At 32.8% G+C, this 22,242-nt stretch overlaps 9 protein-coding genes across 9 annotated transcripts; 4 read left to right on the forward strand and 5 right to left on the reverse strand.

The window, feature by feature from the left end:
* Positions 1-345: 345 nt before the first annotated feature.
* Positions 346-700, reverse strand: PHYBLDRAFT_147189 (hypothetical protein; the record flags this gene model as incomplete). Its single annotated transcript, XM_018431811.1, has 2 exons — positions 346-503; positions 616-700. The coding sequence occupies 2 exons, from the start codon at positions 698-700 to the stop codon at positions 346-348; spliced, it is 243 nt and encodes an 80-aa protein (XP_018290257.1).
* Positions 701-1,866: 1,166 nt separating this feature from the next.
* On the reverse strand, positions 1,867-2,392 carry PHYBLDRAFT_147190 (hypothetical protein; the record flags this gene model as incomplete). The annotated part of the gene is made up of 3 exons (XM_018431812.1): positions 1,867-1,974; positions 2,050-2,210; positions 2,308-2,392. The coding sequence occupies 3 exons, from the start codon at positions 2,390-2,392 to the stop codon at positions 1,867-1,869; spliced, it is 354 nt and encodes a 117-aa protein (XP_018290258.1).
* Positions 2,393-3,444: 1,052 nt separating this feature from the next.
* Positions 3,445-4,458, forward strand: PHYBLDRAFT_71192 (hypothetical protein; the record flags this gene model as incomplete). The annotated part of the gene is made up of 3 exons (XM_018442426.1): positions 3,445-3,535; positions 3,633-3,876; positions 4,425-4,458. The coding sequence occupies 3 exons, from the start codon at positions 3,445-3,447 to the stop codon at positions 4,456-4,458; spliced, it is 369 nt and encodes a 122-aa protein (XP_018290259.1).
* Positions 4,459-4,931: 473 nt separating this feature from the next.
* PHYBLDRAFT_147192 (hypothetical protein) lies at positions 4,932-5,449 on the forward strand (the record flags this gene model as incomplete). Its single annotated transcript, XM_018431813.1, has 3 exons — positions 4,932-5,028; positions 5,098-5,223; positions 5,340-5,449. 3 exons carry the CDS (start codon positions 4,932-4,934, stop codon positions 5,447-5,449), a joined length of 333 nt encoding a protein of 110 aa, XP_018290260.1.
* A 210-nt stretch (positions 5,450-5,659) lies between these two features.
* PHYBLDRAFT_170112 (hypothetical protein) lies at positions 5,660-6,489 on the reverse strand (the record flags this gene model as incomplete). The annotated part of the gene is made up of 4 exons (XM_018436252.1): positions 5,660-5,718; positions 5,954-5,988; positions 6,085-6,238; positions 6,399-6,489. The coding sequence occupies 4 exons, from the start codon at positions 6,487-6,489 to the stop codon at positions 5,660-5,662; spliced, it is 339 nt and encodes a 112-aa protein (XP_018290261.1).
* A 189-nt stretch (positions 6,490-6,678) lies between these two features.
* On the reverse strand, positions 6,679-8,056 carry PHYBLDRAFT_170113 (hypothetical protein; the record flags this gene model as incomplete). The annotated part of the gene is made up of 4 exons (XM_018436253.1): positions 6,679-6,712; positions 6,856-6,939; positions 7,713-7,845; positions 7,969-8,056. The coding sequence occupies 4 exons, from the start codon at positions 8,054-8,056 to the stop codon at positions 6,679-6,681; spliced, it is 339 nt and encodes a 112-aa protein (XP_018290262.1).
* A 4,971-nt stretch (positions 8,057-13,027) lies between these two features.
* PHYBLDRAFT_80015 (hypothetical protein) lies at positions 13,028-15,868 on the forward strand. Its single transcript, XM_018443537.1, has 8 exons — positions 13,028-13,492; positions 13,617-13,695; positions 13,869-13,918; positions 14,035-14,115; positions 14,238-14,597; positions 14,841-14,892; positions 15,062-15,284; positions 15,518-15,868. Exons 1-8 carry the CDS (start codon positions 13,192-13,194, stop codon positions 15,734-15,736), a joined length of 1,365 nt encoding a protein of 454 aa, XP_018290263.1. The 5' UTR covers positions 13,028-13,191; the 3' UTR covers positions 15,737-15,868.
* A 513-nt stretch (positions 15,869-16,381) lies between these two features.
* Positions 16,382-17,323, reverse strand: PHYBLDRAFT_80014 (hypothetical protein; the record flags this gene model as incomplete). Its single annotated transcript, XM_018443536.1, has 2 exons — positions 16,382-16,957; positions 17,024-17,323. The coding sequence occupies 2 exons, from the start codon at positions 17,321-17,323 to the stop codon at positions 16,754-16,756; spliced, it is 504 nt and encodes a 167-aa protein (XP_018290264.1). The 3' UTR covers positions 16,382-16,753.
* Positions 17,324-20,296: 2,973 nt separating this feature from the next.
* PHYBLDRAFT_34001 (hypothetical protein) lies at positions 20,297-21,010 on the forward strand. The gene has a single exon (XM_018440023.1). It carries the CDS (start codon positions 20,540-20,542, stop codon positions 20,933-20,935), a length of 396 nt encoding a protein of 131 aa, XP_018290265.1. The 5' UTR covers positions 20,297-20,539; the 3' UTR covers positions 20,936-21,010.
* Positions 21,011-22,242: the final 1,232 nt, after the last annotated feature.

Genomic DNA, 22,242 nt, shown 5'->3' on the forward strand with positions numbered 1-22,242 from the left:
AAAAGGGGGGGGGGGGGGGGGGCAGATGATCTTATGATCTTTTTCTAAAGAAGAAGCAAGAATAATAAGAATAATAAGAATAAAGCACAGGATTCGATTATCTAATGCGGGGAACATTGATCTTGTGTGTGGGTGGGGGTTTATTTCATTAGTTTATTTTCTGCTTCTTTCTTCTTTTCCTCCTATGAAATCCAGCCGAGCTGCATTTAAGAGCAGCAGCAGCAAGATCTATTATAAGAATAGACACAGATATATAGATATATAGATATAGATATAAGTATTAACAGTAATACGTAGAAAATAATTATAAGGATAATAAGAGGTGAATTCAAAGAAAACTCTTCTTTACCCAGACTGTGGCTCTGGGGTAGCTGGTTTGGTAATGCGAGTACAAACACCTCCTCTAATAGAAACAGGAACACCCCCGAGGTCTCCGCGAGGACGCCCGCTGTGCTTGTACTTAGTAGAGTTAGAAGCCTTTTTAATCTTTGGATGTACACCGGCTATATTGATATAAAAATACATTAGTAGACATCATTGAGATGTGCTCCAAAAAAAAATAGTGGAGCATAGTAGAACAGAGCAAACCAAAGAAGATAGAAACAAAGGTCTTACGTTGAGAGCCACTGGAAGAACCGCACAAGGACAAAGATCTGGATATCTTATTTGGAGTAGAGCTTGATCCGCTTCCAGTGCTCATGGTAAGTCAAGTGGATTTTTTTTAAAAAAAAAAAGTAGACAGAGTGAATGGTACTAAATAGATTAGCATTTTCTATAAAAAAAACATATTTATAGTATTTTTTTTTCTATTAAAAAAAATAATTGATTTCTTGCTTTTGGTGTCTTGACTATAGATAAGCAGCTTAATACATATATGGCTGTACACTATATGGAGGCCTAGCCCTTCTTTTCCTCTTCTTATTTTATTTAATCTATATATAAAAAAAATAACCATTGTCTTGATCTTCACAGTCTCATGATAGTTTTAATATAGTAGCAGAATACAATCAGCATACTAAATAAGCTTTATTTTTCTATTTTGAATATAATATATAAATACGTGTTTTTTGCGATAATAATGATCAGTGAGAACATTCGTTCTGGTAAATGTGTGATAATTTGATGCATTACTTGGAGCAACATCTTCTTTTCTTGCTGAATTTGGCTATTGTTTTGATCTTATCGATCCAGACTACCAAAGACAACATTATATGATGTTATATTATATTAAGCATCAAATTTAAGGTTGTCACATAGCCTATTCTTTATGCTACTATTTTTTTTTCTGCGTTATCTATAGTAAATTGACTGTTTACTGGACCAGATAAAAAAGGGTAATGGTTTGCAGTATTTGACACACGAAATATATAGCATCAGAATTCTTATTTACAATCCACACTACATAATAGGGTTTTGAGATTCTATTAATCTAATATACCAAAGTAGGCACTCATGATATGTATATAAGCAGTACTTTTCTGTGTCTTATTTTATTCGTCTTTGGTATTTGTTTCAATATAAAAGAAAGTATCTTTTAATTCAATTGATGCCCAAATGACTATACAATATGAAACAAAGGCTTCATTTTTATTACAGAACTCTAATAATAACGAACAGCTACTGTTTTATATATTGTTTTTTCAGTGTGTTAAAAGCAGTCTTATCTCATTGCTCATAATTTACAAAAAATTTAAACATCATTCATATGTAATTTGTGAGTCTTTAAATCTATACCAGTAGATCTTCTTGTTCAAATGTAGAAGCCAGGTCTTTATCCAACTATCTCTTTATTTCTTAATGAAATGGAAATCTGTCTAAAATTGAGACCAGATTAATCATAAAGACATACATATAACAAAAATAAAGTTATTGGGCATTATGGCTACTATGAATCACAAATATCGCTTTAGCTTTAATAGCATCTGCTACTCTGTTTTCCATCTGTGCAATCCTCATGAACAGGTGCAACAAGATCTAAACTTAAGAAAAAGAGAGAAAGAGAGAAAATAAGCAAATACGATTATCCAATATATATATATGTATGTATACTTGCCCTTCCTTTGGAGCTTTGCTGACCTTATCGGGAGCTTTGTGAAAACATCCGTTTTTATACTCTAGGCGTTGACCTCCGGGATGACCTGAAGGACGACTGCTATGCTTCATGTCTTTGGTGCTAATTGGAGGCACAACGTCTTCGGGAAACCCACGAGCTGTATAAATAGATTTGGATATGTGATATGGCATAAAAGAATAGGGTATCTTTAAGAATACTATATAGCACATTTCATCGTGTACTGTGGCACTTACGTGGAACGTGGTAAGGGGGGGAATACAACTTGATCTTTGGTGTATCCGCTCTGGAACTAGAAGCATCATTTCCCCAAAGTGGCATTCTGAAAAGACAGTTCTTTGAATATAGCTACTTGAGTAAATTTTACGGAATAATTATAAATACATATATATATATATATATATGTGTGTGTGTGTGTGTGTGTGTGTGTGTGTATTGCTTTTTAGTTAATATTTATAGTCGTTCAATTTTCTAACGCCTTATTTGTCTTTGTGGATTAACAGAACCAAATGGTTTGTGGCTTATTAGAGAATGCTACATTGGAGATACTTGATCTCCTTTTATTTTTGGATTTAGCAAAGTTATTTCTGTAGGCTGAGCATTGTCTTGATACTCAAATAATGAGAATGAAGCCAATTCAATTCATAAGGACTACACATACACATGTACACAAAAGCCATGGAGACCATATTCTATATCGAGAATTTGTCTGTGATGTTTGCGCTTATTTTGTAGTTAATTAAACTAATTAGTTGCTACATTTTTTGGCTAAAGATGCTCTTTTCTTTTCTTTACATTCATTATTTTGAAAGTATCGATGTCAATTGCAAAAGGCAACATTATATTCCACTAACTACACCATCTTGTGATTGTCAGATAAATCTACAACACTTCATTTTTAGCATCATTACTATTACTAACTATTACGATCTTTGCATTTCATTATACCATCTACACCAAGTTGAAGAACAATTTCTTTTAAAGAATTGTGGTGACACAGCTAAATAGGTGATGTGTTACTTGAGAACAATCCACAATATTCTGAACACATTATTCAAGGTCCTTGTCCTTGCCCTCGGAGCTAAATATATGTTTACCATCATTCTGCATGTGTGTGTGTGTGTGCTTAATTAAACCTCTCGCACACTACGATGGAGAGCAATACTTACGCTACAGATATATATTATACATGTAGATGGACAATTATATCTAAAGACACTCAACTTTTTAATTGACCCATTGTCAAAACACTTTTTTTTTCTAGAAAAAAAAAACTAGAAAACTCTATATAAATACATAATCATAAATTCAAACCTTTTTATTTTCTTTTAATTTAAGCCAGTAAAGGTTAACTTTTTTCTTTGACTCTCGCCATGGGCTTCTTCCCTGTTTTCGACGCTCCCCCGCCTGGGTCTCAGTTTGGAATCCATCATCCTCAACCCAGTCCTTATCCTGGTGCTCCACGTAAAGAACAATAATTTGAAAAGCAAAAAAAAAAAAAATTGGGCAGTTATTCAATATTTGATTTCGACATACATATACAAACCTTCTTTTTATTTAGCTCAACCTGGTCCAATTGATGTGTTTACTGTTGGTTGCGATGGAAGCCCATTTGTTCCTCCTGGTCATGGCGGAGGCGGCGGAGGTGGTGGTGGTGGACCTGGTCCTCGTCCTGATTCTCCACCTTCTTCGCGTGGTGGGTTGTCTATGTCTGTCTCATCTGGTAAATCCAGTAAATCTGGCGGTGGCGGCGGAGGTGGTGGTGGCGGAGGAGGCGGAGGAGGCGGATCAAAGAAGAAGAAAAAGTAAGTCATCTTGACATTTCTTCGAATATCTTTTTCTTTTTCTCTTTCCTTTTTCACCCAAATACATACGAGCCTATGCACTAACCGACTCACTCGACTCTTTCGCAAGGTTTTGCTGTTGCTAGAATCTCTTTGGGTGAAGCAACTGATTAAAAACATCTGTATTGTCCAGTAAATAGAAATATATATATATATATATACGTGTACTACTTTAAGAGCGTAGTATTATGTTATTCAAAATTAATGGATAATATATTTTTGTCCAACAGCTTAACTTTATAAATTGATTATTGTCTTCAAGCATTGCACATGAGCTGCGTTTCAAACAACAACGAAAATCAAAATCAAAATAAACATATACAAAACATATAAAGAGAAAGTTTACTAGTGAAACATGCCTTTGCTATTTAGTGTTAGCTTATGGATGAATTTGTAGTAGTAGCTAGGATTAGTTATTCTTTCTCTGAGAGTCAGAATACTTGACTATGTTTCAGGCGTATATATTCAATAATTTATATATTTATTTTATTTAAAATAAAAGTATATAGTCTACAATTTTTTGCTTGGTTGATGATAGGATAGTTATTTCTCTTGATTAATACTTTGGCTATTATTAAAATACTCTGGGTTGAGTCAACTACTTTGCAATTGTTGCTGCTACTGTAGTAATAATCTCAAGATGATTATATATGTATATACTATAATGAGCTCAGTTTATTATTGATAAATCTGTGGATCAAATAAGTATAAAAATAAGAAAATGTGTTTCATGATTATCAGTCAAGTACTATTTGTTGTCGTTGTCTCTCGTTTTCAAACAATGGATTGTGTTCTTGGTTATTAAATCTAAAAAGTCGGTGAGCGCATGGTCGTCATTTAATAAGCCTTTTGTAGTCAAGCTTCTAAATCAAAAGGAGAGAAACAATATAGAAACAAAGAGACAAGGGGAGAGAGAGAGAGAGAGAGAGATTGGCTATAAATGTTTGCTACAGATCCAATTTTTTTGATCTTCTTTTAACCAAACCTGTCTCGATCAAAAACAAGTCTTTTTGATAATGAAATTTTGGGAAATCATCGATGTTCCTCCTGGCCATGGCCAATTCGTCCCTCCTCCACAACATCATGGTGGTGGCCCTTATTATGGACCTCCACGTAAATATTTTTTGGGATTTCTTCTTATATATATATATTATATTCTACATATTAATGTTATGTATATAGCTGGAGCCGGAGCTGGTCCTCCTCCATCTTTTGGAATGCATGGTCCTCGGGGTCCAGTCAGTATGAGTGAACCTGTTCGTCCTCCAAACCCTGGCCCTGGCGGTGGCGGTGGCGGTGGCGGTGGCGGTGGCGGAGGGGGAGGGGGAGGGGGAGGATCAAAGAAAAAGAAAAAGTAAGTTGTTTAAAAAATGGTCTTTTTCCTTTATTTTATTTTTTGCTAACATTTGGATCTATATAAATAGATGTTGTTGCTTCTAAGCTTTGTCGAGGAACAAGCGCATTTCTGAAAAGATGTACGCTACAAGTAGTACTTCTCTACTTTAGCATTACAAAGCTGTCGAACAACTTTTAATCAATTGAAAAATAATATCTAACCAGAATGACCATTGCTGAAATAGTGAATACTCTATTATATGTTTTCTGCATACAGCCACTTTTGTTGTTTTTTATAGAAATAAATAAACTTGCCCTTTTTAAATTATAATAAAATAAGTGTGTGTGTATGCTTTTATTTAATATATTTCTACCAAGCTATACAAAGTATGTGATCTTTAGTTTCCATTTATGAAATCATTTGACCAGGATAGATTTCTATTATATTCCGGTCTACAGTAAGACACCCTATAAAAGTCGCACAATCAAAGAAAATAAGTCGCATATTTAAGAGTTCTTGCGTTATGAACGAACCTTTTTCTTTAAAAATACAAACTGCACAGAAAAGCACTCTTAGGCTATTAGCCCATTAGACATTCTGATACTATATTTTATCATGTATACTTAATCTTTTAAATGTAAAAAACTTTGAAAAAATTTTATCCCAAAAATGCGCCTTATTTTTTCGAATTATGCGACTTACAAATGTGCTTTACTGTATTTGAAGCTTTGTACTGACTAAAAGCAGTTAAAGAAACTATTTTTAAAAAAAAAATACACGCATTAGATAAATTGAAACACATCTACATATATAAATCTATCCTTATTCTTTACCGAGCTTTTTTGGACGATCCATCTTGTGAATTACTACTGGGTTTAGTTTTCTTGGCAGGATTCTTCTTTGCCATGGAACATAGCTTTGAGACCGAGCCACTTCCACTTGATGAACCACCGGAAGAACCCTTTGGAGACTTTGGTGCACTATCAGCTACAAACACACATATATACATATACATAAATTTATGTAAGAGAAAGGAAGGTATATTTATGCTGTTGATGTTGTGTGTTTTTTTTTCTTTGATAAAAATTAAATAACTCTTCTATGATTATTTTTTTGGTACTATTATCTAATAACCATTGTAGCTTACATTTGGTTCCACACAGCGAACCTGTTCTGGGAAATGTACTTCCTCCCATTTTTGGAGGAGTGATTGGACGGTCGTTGGAAAATAGAGGCATGATAGTGTGCGTAAACTACAATAGATATAAGTGTATATATATATATATATATGTGTGTGTGTGTGTGTGTGTGTGTGTGTGTGTGTGTATTGAATAAACAGAGTTAAGATATCTAGCTGTAAGCCGATACTTATAAAGATGTTCTTTGTTGTCTTACATTTTGGCTTTTGGCTTTATTGTAAAAATAGCCTATATTGGATCATCAAACACTACGATTCTATTTCTACCAAAATACGAACAAAAATACTTAATTTTATTTTGGTCCAAGTCTTTTTTGTTTTGACATCTAAGTAAGCATCAAGAAAGAACTTTTGATATCTCGATTCGAGCTCTGTACTACTTTTGAGCACATTTATATATACATACAATAATCTCATTTCAGTATATACTTGATGTTGTGGTCGAGCAATTTTATTCTTAATGATTATAAAAAATGAACCTTCGTTTGGCCTAAATAGACAGATAGCTTTACAGCACATTTATATAATTATAAATTTACAAACCGATGAGTGGGAACTCTGGTGTTGTCGCTGTTACTCTTGTTGTTCATTACACGTATGATTTCTCATTTTTCTAATATGAGTGTGTTGTCATGGTAAATACAACTGTTAACGGAAACTTTGGCTGTTTTTTTAATTGCAGCAAGTTACTCTCGCACAACTTTATGTATAGACCCAGAGTGCATTTTTTTATAACAATTTTTTGAAAAGAGGACGTTTTTTTTTTTTTAGATTATTATAGTGTAGAAAGAAGGCTTCCTAGCTATTCAGTTAAGACTAAATCAAATACGACATCGTTCTTGAACCCTAATTTTAAGAGCACGACGTTTCCAAGATAAGAGCTAGTCTTTCCTGAACGAATTATCTACATTTAGTCAAACTATAAAACTCCAGGTAAATTAAGCAGAATCATCATTTAACACTAGTACCACTATATCTACATTTTGACACATGAGGCTTGTGGCTGAAATGAATTCATTTATTTCTTACTCTTTAACAGAAGAAGAGGGAAAGAGGGAAATGAATACAAGGGTTGTGTACTTTGGGTTGCTTTAATATTAAAACAGACAAAATAAATAGGGCAAATCTCTACTCCATGTGCACACAAATTGAATTTTTGTTAAAAGCAGTTGAACATGCTAATGAAAGAATAAAGTAAAGGTCAGACAGAAAAACATTAAATACGCACATCAATAGATATATCTATATATTTGTATATCTTACCCTTTCTTTTTAGGTCCGTCTTGTGAGCTGCTGCTAGCTTTGTTTTTACCAAGACATGACTTTGTTTCACCTCCGCATATCTTTGAGGCAGATCCGGATGATCCTGACGGTTTAAAAGCAGGCATTGACTTGGCTTTAAATATTAACAATATATAAGATACAGAGCACAGAATACATTATTCTTCGAATAATTTACTACTACTATTACTAATATAATAATAATAATAATCAATTTAGAATCATTTTAAAATCATACATGGTTTGCATAGTGTTCCAGTTTTAGGAAATACTGATCCTCCAGTGGCTGGAGGAGTGCGTGGCCGTTTGTTGGTGAATGGATTCATGGTGTTTATGTACTTTTATCTTATAATAAATAATATTTATAATTATAATAAAGTACAAGAAGTATATGGAAGAAGTATACTTTATTTCTTTCTCTTTATCTCTGAATTTTTTGCTTGAACTTATATATATGCAGTTTCGTTCTGTTGTCTTATTTACTTGACAATAATATAGTCAAATCAATGACTCTCTTTCTTCATATATATATGTGTGTGTGTGTCTTTATTTCCCTAATATTTATCAGTAAAAAAAAACATGCTCTCACATCTTTGCTAATATACAAAGACACCGCATAGGTATTTTTAGAAAATGCTTATTGTTGCTGTTGCTATAGATATAAATGTCTATTCAAACAAGCTGTAAATTGTATTTCTTTTTTTTTCTCTGACCATTCTTATCTAATAGATATGACTGATTATAGACTGAATTTTATACGTTAATTCGTGTTATTTTATTCTATTATTCTATGGATATATATATATATATTGCAATCATTGTCAAAATGTCGCTTATTTTTGTTTCATTTTTTAACTCGATAAATATTTTCAAGACATAAGAGTTAGATCAGTATTGTTAAATACAAAGAAAACAAAAAAATTCATGGCACTTGATTCGCTTGGAATAATTGTGATCACTATCATAGATTTTGTCTTTCCAGTTACTTTCCGCATTTAAAATATGGTTATTCCTTTTTTAATTTATTTATTTGTTTATTCATTCATTAATTGATCGAGTAATTTTCTTCTTTGTCTTCTTTCCCTTCTTCCTCTCTCTTTCTTGAGACTCTGGCGAAATTTAATCAGGAAAATACTAATGAAAGCTATTTTTGATAAAAGAGGATTATTAATATAACATTAATTTTTTTTCAAGTATATATGTATATACTTACATTTGTGCAAAAAAAGTGGTTTTTTTTCTGGTGATTTGGAAACTATTTGCCAGCTGTGCCTACAATAAATAAATTAAAAGCATTTATATTAACCCAATATATGCCCATTGATGTTTTGAATCACATACGCTTGCGGACAATTTGTCCAGTCGAGGGTTTAGTAGTTCCACCGGTCAATGGGGGAGTAATAGGACGCTTGACAGAAGACATTGCTTTGAGAAAGGTATAGAGAAAGAAGAGTGGTTTTTTTTTCTGTTGTAGAGAAGAATGATGTGTCAAATTTATTTTTTTGAAATTAAATATTTATACTAATTTCACTTTGGTTTAATTCTTTCCAACTCTTGTATTTGATTCATTTTTGCTTTATTTTATTTTTCTAGTTTATGTGTTGTTTTGTTGCTGTAATTCTAGATGTTGTCTGTTATATTGGATTATAGATAAGTAGATAACTAGATTGATTGATAAATATTTTGAGATACATAAAAAACAAATTTTGGGGCTCATAATTATTATTTTGTTTTTTTTTTTGGGTATCTAGTAGTCGATAATTGGTTCCATAGGTGTAGACAAGACAACAAAGTTTTGCGTACCCAAAGAGATGTTAAGGTTTTTTGATATTTAATTGAATTGAATAATAGGTCTATATGTAAAACAGGATTCAAATGGACAACAATATCAGAGTCTGGAACTATATATGCTTGTTTTTTTTTCTTGGGAATTTAATCTTTTACTTTATATAATTATGAGTATGATATATACAGAACCGTAACTAGAATCTCTTTATTTATTTGTCTGTTTTTTTTTCCAATTCAAAATCTTAATAGTAAATTGTGGTCCCCCCTTCCTTCCGGGGGCAATTTAACTTGACTTGTTGTCTGGTTGTTCGCACAGGTCTAGAGCTAATGGAAACCGACTAGGATAACAAGCCAAAGGTAAATGACGATAAAAGTAATATCAACGTAGCAAATTCTGATAGTTGTGCTGCCATTGGTTCTATAGTCGGGATAAATTAAAATATGATTGACACGTTTAATTAATCTGTAAGTATCATAGCTTATAACACAATGTTAGCTTCTAATGATTGCTATATAATCTTTTGGTAAAACCAAATACCCAAACCAAGTATTACGGGATAGCATTATAAAAGGCCAAGAAATAACAAGAGGATCTTTATTAAAGACTCTTGAACCCATTTTTCTGTGGTGGTAGATAACCTGGTATAAGCTGATTGGATTCCAAGTATTAAGGATACTAATTCTATATTCAATTGATAGGCTAAACTAGACAGTCAGGCTCGAAATCAAATAATCACTGTAGTAAATGGCAGACTTTATAACTCCGTATATTTCCTACGTTTACGGCGTTGTAAATTTTACCAATAGGATGTTAGCTGTAAGTAAATTAAAATTATTTACAGCGAATAGTAGAGAGCTTTTTATCTGACTTTATATATTTTATACCAAAAGTAGCAGTCTTCTACTATCTGTGTTTAAATTATTCATCGACTTAGAATAGGGAGACGATGGTTGCAATGAGAGAGAGAAAACAACTATAATGACTTTATTAACATACATTTTTACGAATAATTGGCAAATACAATATCTATATTAATGTTTTCTATATGTATTATGTTTTGTTTTTAAGGTTTTACTGCTATAAATGAAGATTTATGTTATATTTACTTGTATTTGAGCTTATTTTATTAAAACAAACATATCCAAAGAACAACCTAATATGTTTACCACTTAATAATGCGCTTAAGAAAACATATACGTAAGCTCCGTCATAAGTAAGAGTTCTTAGCGGCATGGAGAACATACTAAATTATGTAGCCAAATAGCAGACATAGTTTAACACACGAGTTTACCCTTTTGACAATCGTATACCAACCCTTTAGGACAGCTACTCTTGACAAACAGTTGTGTAGAAGTCCGGATACTCTTGTATTGAGGCAAGCTTATTTTTGGTAGTTTACTCTTTATATTATTTCTTTATCTTTAATGTTATACCATGCAACCTTCTCGCAATCGATTACTTATCTTTTTCATATGGAGATGTGTAATTTTTGAAGATTAACTTCCTTTTACTAGATCTGAGAGTGCTTAATATCATACTTGCTTGTATATAAAAGTGCAGTATGAGAAATAGAAGAATTTTAACGAGAATTTGAAAGACAAATGCTCTTATTTATACTGAACTCTTTGATGTGTTATGTTAACAATTGATATCATGTCCCATATAATGAGTTTTGCAAAGAACTAATTTATATTTATGATTGACATTGTGATACATGTGAGCCAAGAGCCTCCTTATATAGTTTATACCATGGCATTTGAAAAATATCAGGTAGATATGTTTTCAAAAATCCAAAGGATAAGGTTCAGCTTTAGAGGTTTAGATAGTCGTTAAATCTTCAACGGATAGCTTTAAAAAGAAATGAAACATTGGAGTTACAGTGCTCTCACAAATTTGGGAATTCACTTAGCCTACACCTACACCGATGTTTTAACGGATTAGATAGCAAGATCTCTAATATACTGCTTGAGACGATGTTTTTTGTCTGAAATAATTTATTACTTGCGTATTTAAAAAAAAATACTAGCTTTAATATATATAAAAGCCTGGAAAATGGAATACTATAGGAAAAACAAGATGATTCTTACAGGCAGTATTGATAGGAATTATGGAAATAACCATATATGGGTATTTAAAAAAAATTAACCCTTCTTCTTTAGCAGGGGTTAAATTTACGGACTTTAAAGCTAAATGGCCTTTTTGGATTTTGGAAATCACTAGGTGCTCACGGAGTGAAGTGTCAATCGACCAAAAAGTGTCAATCGACCAATTTGGAAGGATCTCAAGCCTAAATATGGTATATAATTTTTAAAGTCCACAAAAAATGTCCCTGCTCTTGACACGTAGGGTACTTGAGGGAGCAGGTGTAACTAATTACAAGTCTACTATGAGGAAGAACGCTCTAGTTGAATAGTGTTTATGGCCGGGTTACTAGCTAGCAAGGGCTGTATTCCCAATTGGAGGCGTGGTAACGAGGGTCAATAAACTACAGTCAAGAGGAAACGTTCTCAAGACAATAGAACTGCACTCAGTATTTAATTAGGGGCGTCAAATAATATTTATGACTAGGCGTATGGGGATGGAATCAGTTGTCAAAATGAATAAAAATGGGAAAGTGTTTTTAACGAGGTAAAAAGGTTACTTTATTGTTCTTCACTAAACTTCCTCTGATAATGGCCTCCTCTGCCAACTTCGTCTATCTACTCTACATCCACTTCAGTCTCCTCTCGCCACTTCTCACTTTTTCCGCAGTGTGGCGGCCACCAACCACCATGCCCACCGTCTCACTCTTGACCAGGGACAAATTATTTTTAAATACCATATATGGTACTTAATTTCTCTTGCTATCAACACGGTGTGTGAGAACCATTTTTATTTCATTACTTTGTCTTGTTCTTCAATCTCTTTTTAATTATGTATGCTAATATATTTTTACTCACAATAGTATTATTGAGATATGGCTTGTTGTAACTTCCGTTAAAAGCCATATTTTACATGTTTTCTCTTAATAACACATGGAAAATAATTATATTTCATTTGTTATATTTTCAAAGAGATATAAGTGTCTTGAGTATAGTATTTTATTATAATACCAACATTTTATCACGTGGACAATGTCTATATTTGTATTTTGTTTCATTTCCAAATTAGTCGATTGACACTTTTTGGTCGATTGACACTTCACTCCGTGAGTACCTACTATATATGGTGTTTAGTATCTATATCAATACACGATTTTATATCAATAAAGCACTCCGAGAGTACCTTGTGTCTCAATTCTCATTTATGTTTGTCCAAAAAAGGTAAGAAAATTGTCTAGAAATTGATTTTCATTCGTCCAAAAAAAAAAGCTAACATCGTCTCAATCTCAAGTAGAAACAGTGTAATCTGATAAGCGATTTTAAAAATGGCGTAATAAAGACATCGTAAGAGTTTCACAGTCTTTCATATGTATATTTTAATTATTATATTATTTATTTTAAATTTTTCCTCCTCTCCTTCCTCTTCCTCTTTTTCTTTTTCTTCTTATTGGCTTTGCTTGGCTCTTAAAGTAGTATAGATTAGAGATATAACAAGAACAATCCTTAGTTTGTAAATTTCTTTTGCGTAAATATATATATATATATATATAGCTTTTTTTTTCTGTCTGTCTATCGACCTCTATTTGATATCATGGAGAGTACACGGTTCGTTGTACTGCGTGGCTCTGAAGCTTGTTATTCTATTGTCCGACAAAGGACAAAGGCTGGTCTATGGTCTTCAGTCCGCTCATTACACAATATTCGACAAGCATCTCTTTCCAACCGAGAAACGCACTTCATTCTCACCAACAACGAAAGTCTCAGACGGACTAGAACCCCTAGATACACACTCTATAAAAGAGAGCTGCGGCTCCATGGTACTCACAACCATAGTCATGGTGGTGCACATGATCATGTTCATGTAGATCTAGGAACAACTATTCGAAATTCTGGTAAGCATATTTATAGACAAATTTACACATAAACATGTATATGATATATTTGCTATTTATTTAATTTAAGCTAATTCTTTTTTAATAAATAAATATTATCGGTGAAAATTAATTCATGTGATAGGCAAACAAGGTGTGCGTATCACAGTGATTGGAATGGCTGCCAACGTTGGATTGACTGTTTCAAAAGGACTGGCTGGTTGGTGAGTTATTTATTATAATTTATAAAGTAAAATAAATACGAGGAAAAAGCAGCAGAAGAATTAGTGCGTATTGTATGTTCGGATAGTCTGTGGAAAGAAAGAAAGAAAGGGTGTATAGTTACTTACCTTATTTTACTTATTGACTATTGTTATCGTGATAATTATTATTATAGGATGATGAATTCGGCTTCGTTATTAGCTGATGCTGCCCACTCGTTTAGCGGTAAATTAACAAACTCGTACAAAGATATTGTATTTTATTTTATAAAAGAGAATATATATTTAAACTAACAATTTACATATAATAAAATTCGTTATTGTTATTGTTATTGTTATCAGATCTTCTTAGTGATTTTGTGACTCTCTACACGTTCAAGATGTCTCGAAAAGAACCGGACGCCATTTACCCTTATGGATATGGTAATATTAGTAATGAGATAAGGGAATCTAAAGAAAGAGAGAAGAGAAGGAAAGAAAAGAAAAGAAAAGAAAAGGAAATGATTTGGTTGATTATTATTAATTATTGATTATTACTATCACAGGCAAGTACGAAACAGTAGGTACCTTGGCTGTGTCTTCGCTTTTGATTGCGGGTGCATTCGGAATCGGAATACATTCTTTTGAGCTGTTGATGGCAGCCTTGAATGTGTCTGGGGTTGATTTGGTAACTCAAGGTGCCTCGGTGGCCGCAACAGCTACAGCCGAGGCAAATTCTGGCACTGATATATTGTCTAACACCACCACTGCCAATGCAAATGTCAATACAAGTACCAACACCAGTAGCTCCCTGAGCCATGGTCATAGTCACGGCCATTTTTATTCGAATGACGGAGTTTTGGATCCGAATGCTGCATGGTTTGCATTGGCAAGTGTTATAACCAAGGAGTGGTTGTACCGTGCAAGTAAGTTTAGTTATCTGTGATCCTTGTTTAGCTTTTTTTTTGTTACTATTATCTTGGGTTGTTTTCTTGCTTTCTTTGTTTCATCCTTTGTTTCTTTCTTTGTGTTGCACAAAAACACAGAAAGCTTAAAAGTATAAAAGTATTAAAGTAGTAGAAATAAAGAAGTATTAGGAGGAAAGAACAAGGAGGGGTAATCAAGTTCTATGATAATGATAACAATAATAAATGTTGCTCTTTCTGTAGCTATCAAGGTTGGTGAAAAAGAACGAAGTGATGTGTTGGTCGCAAATGCTTGGTAAGTTGTGATTATTATATCTTGTTTTATTGGCAAAACAATCAAATGCAAGATGTTTGTTGTTGTTGTTGTGATTACTATTATCATATTTGTCAACTGACGTATATTGTTCGTATATATATATATGTGAATGTGTGTGTTTGTTTTTGGGGGGTTATTATTATTTTAGGCATCATCGATCCGATGCATATTCCAGTGTGGTTGCTTTGGTTGCAATTGGTGGTAGTTGGGCAGGTCTCCCTGTTCTGGATCCACTTGGGGGTTTGTTAGTGGCCGGCATGATCTTTCAGAGCGGCGGGTCACTAATGAGATCCTCATTGAGGGAATTGACAGACAAGGGTATTGGTCCAGCCGAGATCACCGACATATTATCGGCTATCAACAAGGTCAAGGTAAGTCAAATAGATAAATACAAACAAACAAACAAACAAACAAACAAGCAAGCAAGCAAATATAGAATAGAATAAGCCAATGAATGAATAAATACATATAAAATATAAAATCATAAGAAAAAAGAAGAAGATCCCTAATTTTGTACAACCCCAAATGCACACACTACAATACAATCCACACTACAATACAATACAAAATACAAATCAAATCAAATCAAATCAAATCAATAAAGGAACAAGAGCAAGATCTTATTGATTTTCACTCCATCAGAGGACGCAAGATGGGCCCATTCCATCATCTTGACCTTGTCCTGCAACTCAACCCTCAGTTAACCATCTCCCAGGCCCATCGCATTGAACAACTCGTCCGTCACACAATCAAGACGGAATGCAAGCTTATTCAGGAAGTTCTTGTTCATCTTGACGCAGAAAAACAACCACCTCACCACTAAACACGACATAACACAAGATACACCACATATATACACCACATATATACAATACAATACAATACATTCACTCTCTTACTCACTCGTATATACACACCAAAAATATAAAATAAAAATAAAATAAAAATTATACGTACATAGATAGATACATTTAAATGTAAATGTAGATATATTTATATTTATATATTTATTTGAATGATTTCGGGATATTGCCTGATTTGACTATTCCGGTAAACTTGTTTCTTGTTTGTGTTTGTGCTAGTTTTTTTTTGAAGCTAAAAAAGGGGAAAAATATTCAAGTGATAATCAGTCATGTTTAATGGTAATACTGATATTAAACTGATACTAGTACTAATAAGATAAGGCAAAATTGGGTCTAGATGTGTTGCCAAAAAGGCTTTGATTTATCAGGCATAGACTTTTGGATTCAATAGGATAATAATGAAAATCAAAAACAAACAAACAAACAAACAAACAAATGAATGAATGAATGAATGAATTGATGTATATGTTTGCTTATGTAAGAGAAATAAGGGGTTGAGGCAATGTGAGAATATAAAGATAAAGATATAGAGAGAAAAGGGATAGGATAGGGTGGGCTTCTTTAAATATCATTCTTGTACACATTTATGATACAGACCGACCAAGGATTGCATTATTATTTATTTTATTAGTTTTTACATATACGAGACAAAGTAGTATGTGTATAGAATTGATAGTTGAAATGATGATGATGATGATGATTATTATTATTATTAATAGAAGTAAATGGTTTATATACAGGTTAAATTGAGAAAAAGGTACAATTTTGCTATCAAAGATATAAGATATATATGTATTTAAAAAAAGGGAGGATTATGATGATGGCGATTATAATTATGACTATGATGATGGTAATGGTTATTAAATAGAATAAATAAATAATTAAGTAGATTGTTTGTGCAAAAGCATTATGATTTGCTTTGCTTTTTTGTATGTATATATGTATATATGTATATATGTATAAAGAAGTTGGGTTTTTTAGGCCATTGGAAGACCATCAAGACGTGTTCGAAGGTGTGAGAGTGATTTCGACCATCTGGCATTGAGTTGTGCAGAGGTTACAGAGTCTAGTAGGCTCGTGAGCTGTTGATAATGACCAAGACATATTTCGACTGCTTCCTGTGCTGCCAAAAGATCACCACGGTAATAAATCGATCCGCGTGACTCTACCGCATAACCCATCTAAAATAGAAACAAACCAAAAATCAGTAAATATAAATCCAAATCCAAATATATATTTATATTTACCTCGTCTTCAGCAAGAGTGTGATATTCTTTGAATTCTGTATATAGCCGTGATAGTTGCTCTTGTTCAGCAACAGTATATTGTGTTTGCATTTGTGTTTGTGCCTGTGCCTGTGAACGTGAACGTGAACGTGTTTCTTCTGAAGCAGATGAGGATCGACGACGGATACGTGGAAACCATCGAGAGGGTGTGAATGTATTTGAGGCTGATATTGACTGGTGGCATCCGCAAGTGCAGCTAGTTGTTGAATGTGATTTATCGATTCCAAAGAACCGTGCTGAGAAGGATATGATTGAAGGCATTTGTTTGTTGGTGTTGCTTGTTAGGAATAATGTCAAATAAGTAAGAATAAATAATATGTGCGTCCAGTTAAGCAAATAAAGTAAAGTATAGAGGAAAGAAAAGGCACAGCAAAAATCAAGAAGCGATTGGGTTTGCTTTATAAGAAAAAAAAATTATTATGTATTTGTGTATCTGTCTGGCTGGCTTTTTTTTTTTTTTTTTTTATGGCTTGTCAGCTGAAAGCCCTGTTTGAATCTTCATTTCACCATTCCTTTGTTACACCTTCCCCTTTGAGATTTATTTTAATTTTTATAATACAAAAATAAATAAAAATCAGATTTCTTTATGAATCTCAACCCCCCTTATTATTATTATTATTATTATTTAAGAAACCCCCCCCCTCTCTCTCTCTCTCTCTCTCTCTCACTCACTCGCTCACTCACTGTCTGTCTGTCTGTCTGTCTGTCTAATTCTCTAGCCCCCTTCTTTTAATTTCCTTATTATCATTTACAGTAATAGCAACATTATCAAAATAAAATAAAATATATATATAAAGTACAATTCACACACTGTTTGTTTGTACTTGCAACCAAAATTAAGCTTATTTGACTACAAATCTATCGACCAAAAAAAATAATACATAAATAAATAAACAAAATCAACTATCTTGTGTGTTTCTGGATCAGCACAAATTATCTTGAATTGGAGATCGACACGAATCAATCTTATTAAATCTAGCCTTGTTTCAGCCTTTATTCTACCATTGCATACATGTATACATGTATACATATATACATATATACATATACACATTTTGCCTTTAAGACTTGATTAATTGATTAATTAATTAATCAATTAATCAAGTATTTACTTACTTATTTGTGTGTATAAAATTATCTGTTTCAAAAACGAAACACTTTGCTGGTTTGTTTAATACATTAAATACCTTACCATCTTTTTAATATATATACAATGGGAAATACTTGGATTACTACGCCTCATTTTGTACTCGCATATTATATTATACGAGTGTAAGACTAATAATGATTAAATATCTTGCAAGCCACAATGAGCACAAAAATCTAAACCGTTTGGCTGCGGTAATAAAGTGTGTGTTCACAAGACAGATAGATAGATTTTTGTATATATATAGATATAATTGTTTCACCAGTAAAGTTACATGGCATTGACGCATTGGTACACCAGAAAAAAAAAGCCAGCCTTAATTGAAGAGCGTTTTTGTTTTTGGTAACAATATATATATATATATATATATATATATACATCAAAATAAAATTCAGAGCATAAACATTGATCTATTGATTAAACTAACTTACTCGATCTATGGTCAACCTTGTTTCTATATTATATAAAAGAGAATAGAAGATGAAGAATAAGGTATATAAGTTTTTTTAAGAAAAATGGGGTGGTGGTAATTATGGTTATGCTTATGATTGTGCTTATGGCTATACGTGTGGTGGTCTATATCTATATTTTATCTTGTGACTAAAATCATAGCCAAGCTTACACGAAGGAAGAGCTGTGTATAGATATAGGAATTGATAATTCAATTGCCAAGAAGCCATCAAAGCCACTTCTTTAATAATAATCAATTAATAAATAAATAAATAAGTGAGTGAGTGAATATACCATACTACTATTATTAGCATTATCACCCATAATTTTTGCTCATAATTTTGATCTTTATTTCATTTCAATTTATACTTCCTTTACTTCTTTACTTTCTTTCTTCTTTATTTTATTTTGTTATTATTTTTACGTTTTATCAGTTTTATAATTTTCATGTGATTTCTTTCTTGTTTCATTGATTTATATTTCACCCCCCCCCCCCCCCCACATCGACAACAATAACGACAACAAAACCAAAATCAATAATCTTTGGTTTCGTAATTATTTTGTACAAGAAAAATGAAGCTTGTAACGAACAAGTTTCGTCGGACATCAAACACTATAAATACGTCACTATGGATACTGCGGATACGTTGCTACACGGCAACAAACTCTGTATTACAGTTGGATTGTAGATTATTCCCGATGTGCAAATAGACCGTTTCCGTCGCGGACCTTTGAGGCTATGGATCCGGCCTGACTGCCATGGCGGGTTTTTTTTCCCTCCTCTTTATATCTATCCATTACTTTGAGGGTAAGCACGATAGATCAATAAGTCAATTCAGCCAACCAGTCAGTCAGTCAGTCAGTCAGTCATTCAATCGATCAATCAATCAATCAATCAATCAATCAATCAATCAATATATAAAAAGATAGATTGATTGATTGATCAAATCTACCAAATCCTATCATATCCAACCATATCCAATCCATATTCAACTCACATTCGATCAACATTCAAAATTCAAAAAAAAATTCATTCGACATCAAATACTATTACAAAACTATTCCTTTTATTACCATATATCATTGCTCGTCTATCATTGATATATACTTATATAAAGTCGTGCACACACATATATACACACACACACACATACATACATACATACATACATACATACACGTACACACAAAACGCACGGACATGCAGACACACTTGAAACGCATGCACACTACACAAACATACACAAACATTGGACAAATTGATACGTTCGAACGAGTAAATTGACATTGAAGAAAACAAATCCATCCTTTTTTTGGATTCAAGTAAACGACAACATCAACCTTCACAACGATGACTAACGACTGCATCAACCATAAGCAAATCAGCTACACAACATTATCATCAGCAACAACAACTACGACAACGACAACAAAAAAGAAAGAAAAGAGGGAGAGAGAGAGAGAGAAAGTTTGTAATTGAGTATATGTGTTTATGCTTGTATATATGCTTTCGTACTTGTCTTCTCTCTCTCTCTTTCTTTTAACTTGTATGTGTGTGAGTGTGAGTGTGAGTGTAAGTGTGGCTATGGTTATACACACGTACGCTTTTTTAAAGATGTACATTGTTGATACACAATACGGCATTGTATTTAATATTGGTCGAATGGAATTTTGGAAATTTTTGGATAAACCCTCCCTTTCTTATTTTTCTTTTTGTTTTCGTTTTGTATACAATCTCATCAACTACATAATATATACTTAATTTGTATAATATTTCCAACAACCTCCGCGACAAAAGAACAATATAATCAATTGATGAATGGAATTGAATTGAATTGAATGGAATGAATTAATGAATTATTTTATTTTAATAGTAAATAATGGTTACTCCTGCCGTTAAGCACACCATCGTGAAGAAGCGTACTGCTACTTTCAAGCGCCACCAGTCCAACCGCTTTATGCGTGTTGGTGAGTCGTGGAGAAAGCCCAAGGGTATTGATAACTGCATGCGCAGACGCTTCAAGGGTAGCTCTCCCATGCCCAAGATCGGCTATGGTTCGGCCAAGAAGACCCGCAACTTGTTGCCCAACGGCTTCCGCAAGTTCACCGTCTCCAATGTCCGTGAGCTCAGCCTTTTGTTGATGCACAACCGCACCTACGCTGCCGAGATTGCCCACAACGTCTCTTCCAAGAAGCGTGTTGCCATCATTGAGCGTGCCGCCCAGTTGAACGTCAAGGTTATCAATGCTGGTGCTCGTCTCAGATCCCAGGAGTAAAATAAAAATGGATAAATAAAAAGGTGTATATATGTATATATCTTTGTCTTTATTTATTTATCTATTTACTTTATGAAAACACACTAACAAACAAACAAACATATTGGTTTGTTTCATGTATTGTTTTGGTTTATTGTGTAATGGGTACATCAGTACAAGTGCAAGTGCAAGCCAAAGGAAAGAAGGAAATGAACACAAGAAAAGGGTTATAAGATAGCTATAGTTAAATTACTGTGTTTGTGTGTAGAAAATGGTGATTTGTATAAAAGATAATTATAAGAAAAGTATTAGAGTGTACTAGAGAGTAAGAAGTAATAAAGGATTATAGAATCTTGAAATGATCCAAAGGATTCTAAAGGCCATGATGAATTTGGTGCCAATTATTGTTATTATTATTCCAATTATGAAATCATTGGAAATTTATTAGAAAATATACTTGATTGTTGGGTAACTGTGTTCTTGTGTAGTGGACAGTTTTAATCTAGAATAGAAATATTGGTAATCAATACATTACACAAATAAAAGAAAAGAAAAGAAAAATTAGCAAGTAAAACTAATAAGATCAAGACTAAACCTAATAATATAAAGGTTTGTATGATGACGACGCCCATTGTGATGATGATGATGATTATTGTTGTTGTTTTTGCTGCTGCTGCTGCTGCTGCTGCTGCTTATTAATGATAACAATAACAATAATCTCCTGTTAAACCTCCCCTTTTTTTCATTTTCAATTTAAATTTCCTTGGCCTTTTCCCTTTTTCTCTTTCACATACAAATCTTAATGATATATGTACTGTAACCATAATAATTATGATAGTCATACGGCGTATATTCTATCATTATTTGAAATATTAAATATCCTAGAATCCTTTTCTCCATTGTTATTACAAGCGTAATGATATTTTGTGTGTAATGTCAATTATTCTCACAAGATCTTTTATATATATTTGTTGTAACTTAATAATGGCCATAAAACACCCAACAATAAGAATCTGGTTTACTAAAACATAACTCTGTATATATTATACTATCATTCACCCATTGAATTAGATAGTTTATCAATTAATCACTCAAAGATATATAGTGACAAATTCTATTTGATACATAGTAGATATATAAAGGAGGGGGCAGATAAAAGGTAAGTTGAGTGCAAGTAGGTTTTGATATACTCACTCACTCACTCACTCACTCACATAAGCACCAATAATACATACAAGAATGCACGCAAACATACTAAATTTACTATATATTATATATACACACACACAGAGGATATAGAGAAAGATAAATAAAATATCTTGAAAGCC

The sequence above is a fragment of the Phycomyces blakesleeanus genome (assembly GCF_001638985.1).
Source record: "Phycomyces blakesleeanus NRRL 1555(-) unplaced genomic scaffold PHYBLscaffold_14, whole genome shotgun sequence".
NCBI classification, from domain to species: domain Eukaryota; kingdom Fungi; phylum Mucoromycota; class Mucoromycetes; order Mucorales; family Phycomycetaceae; genus Phycomyces; species Phycomyces blakesleeanus.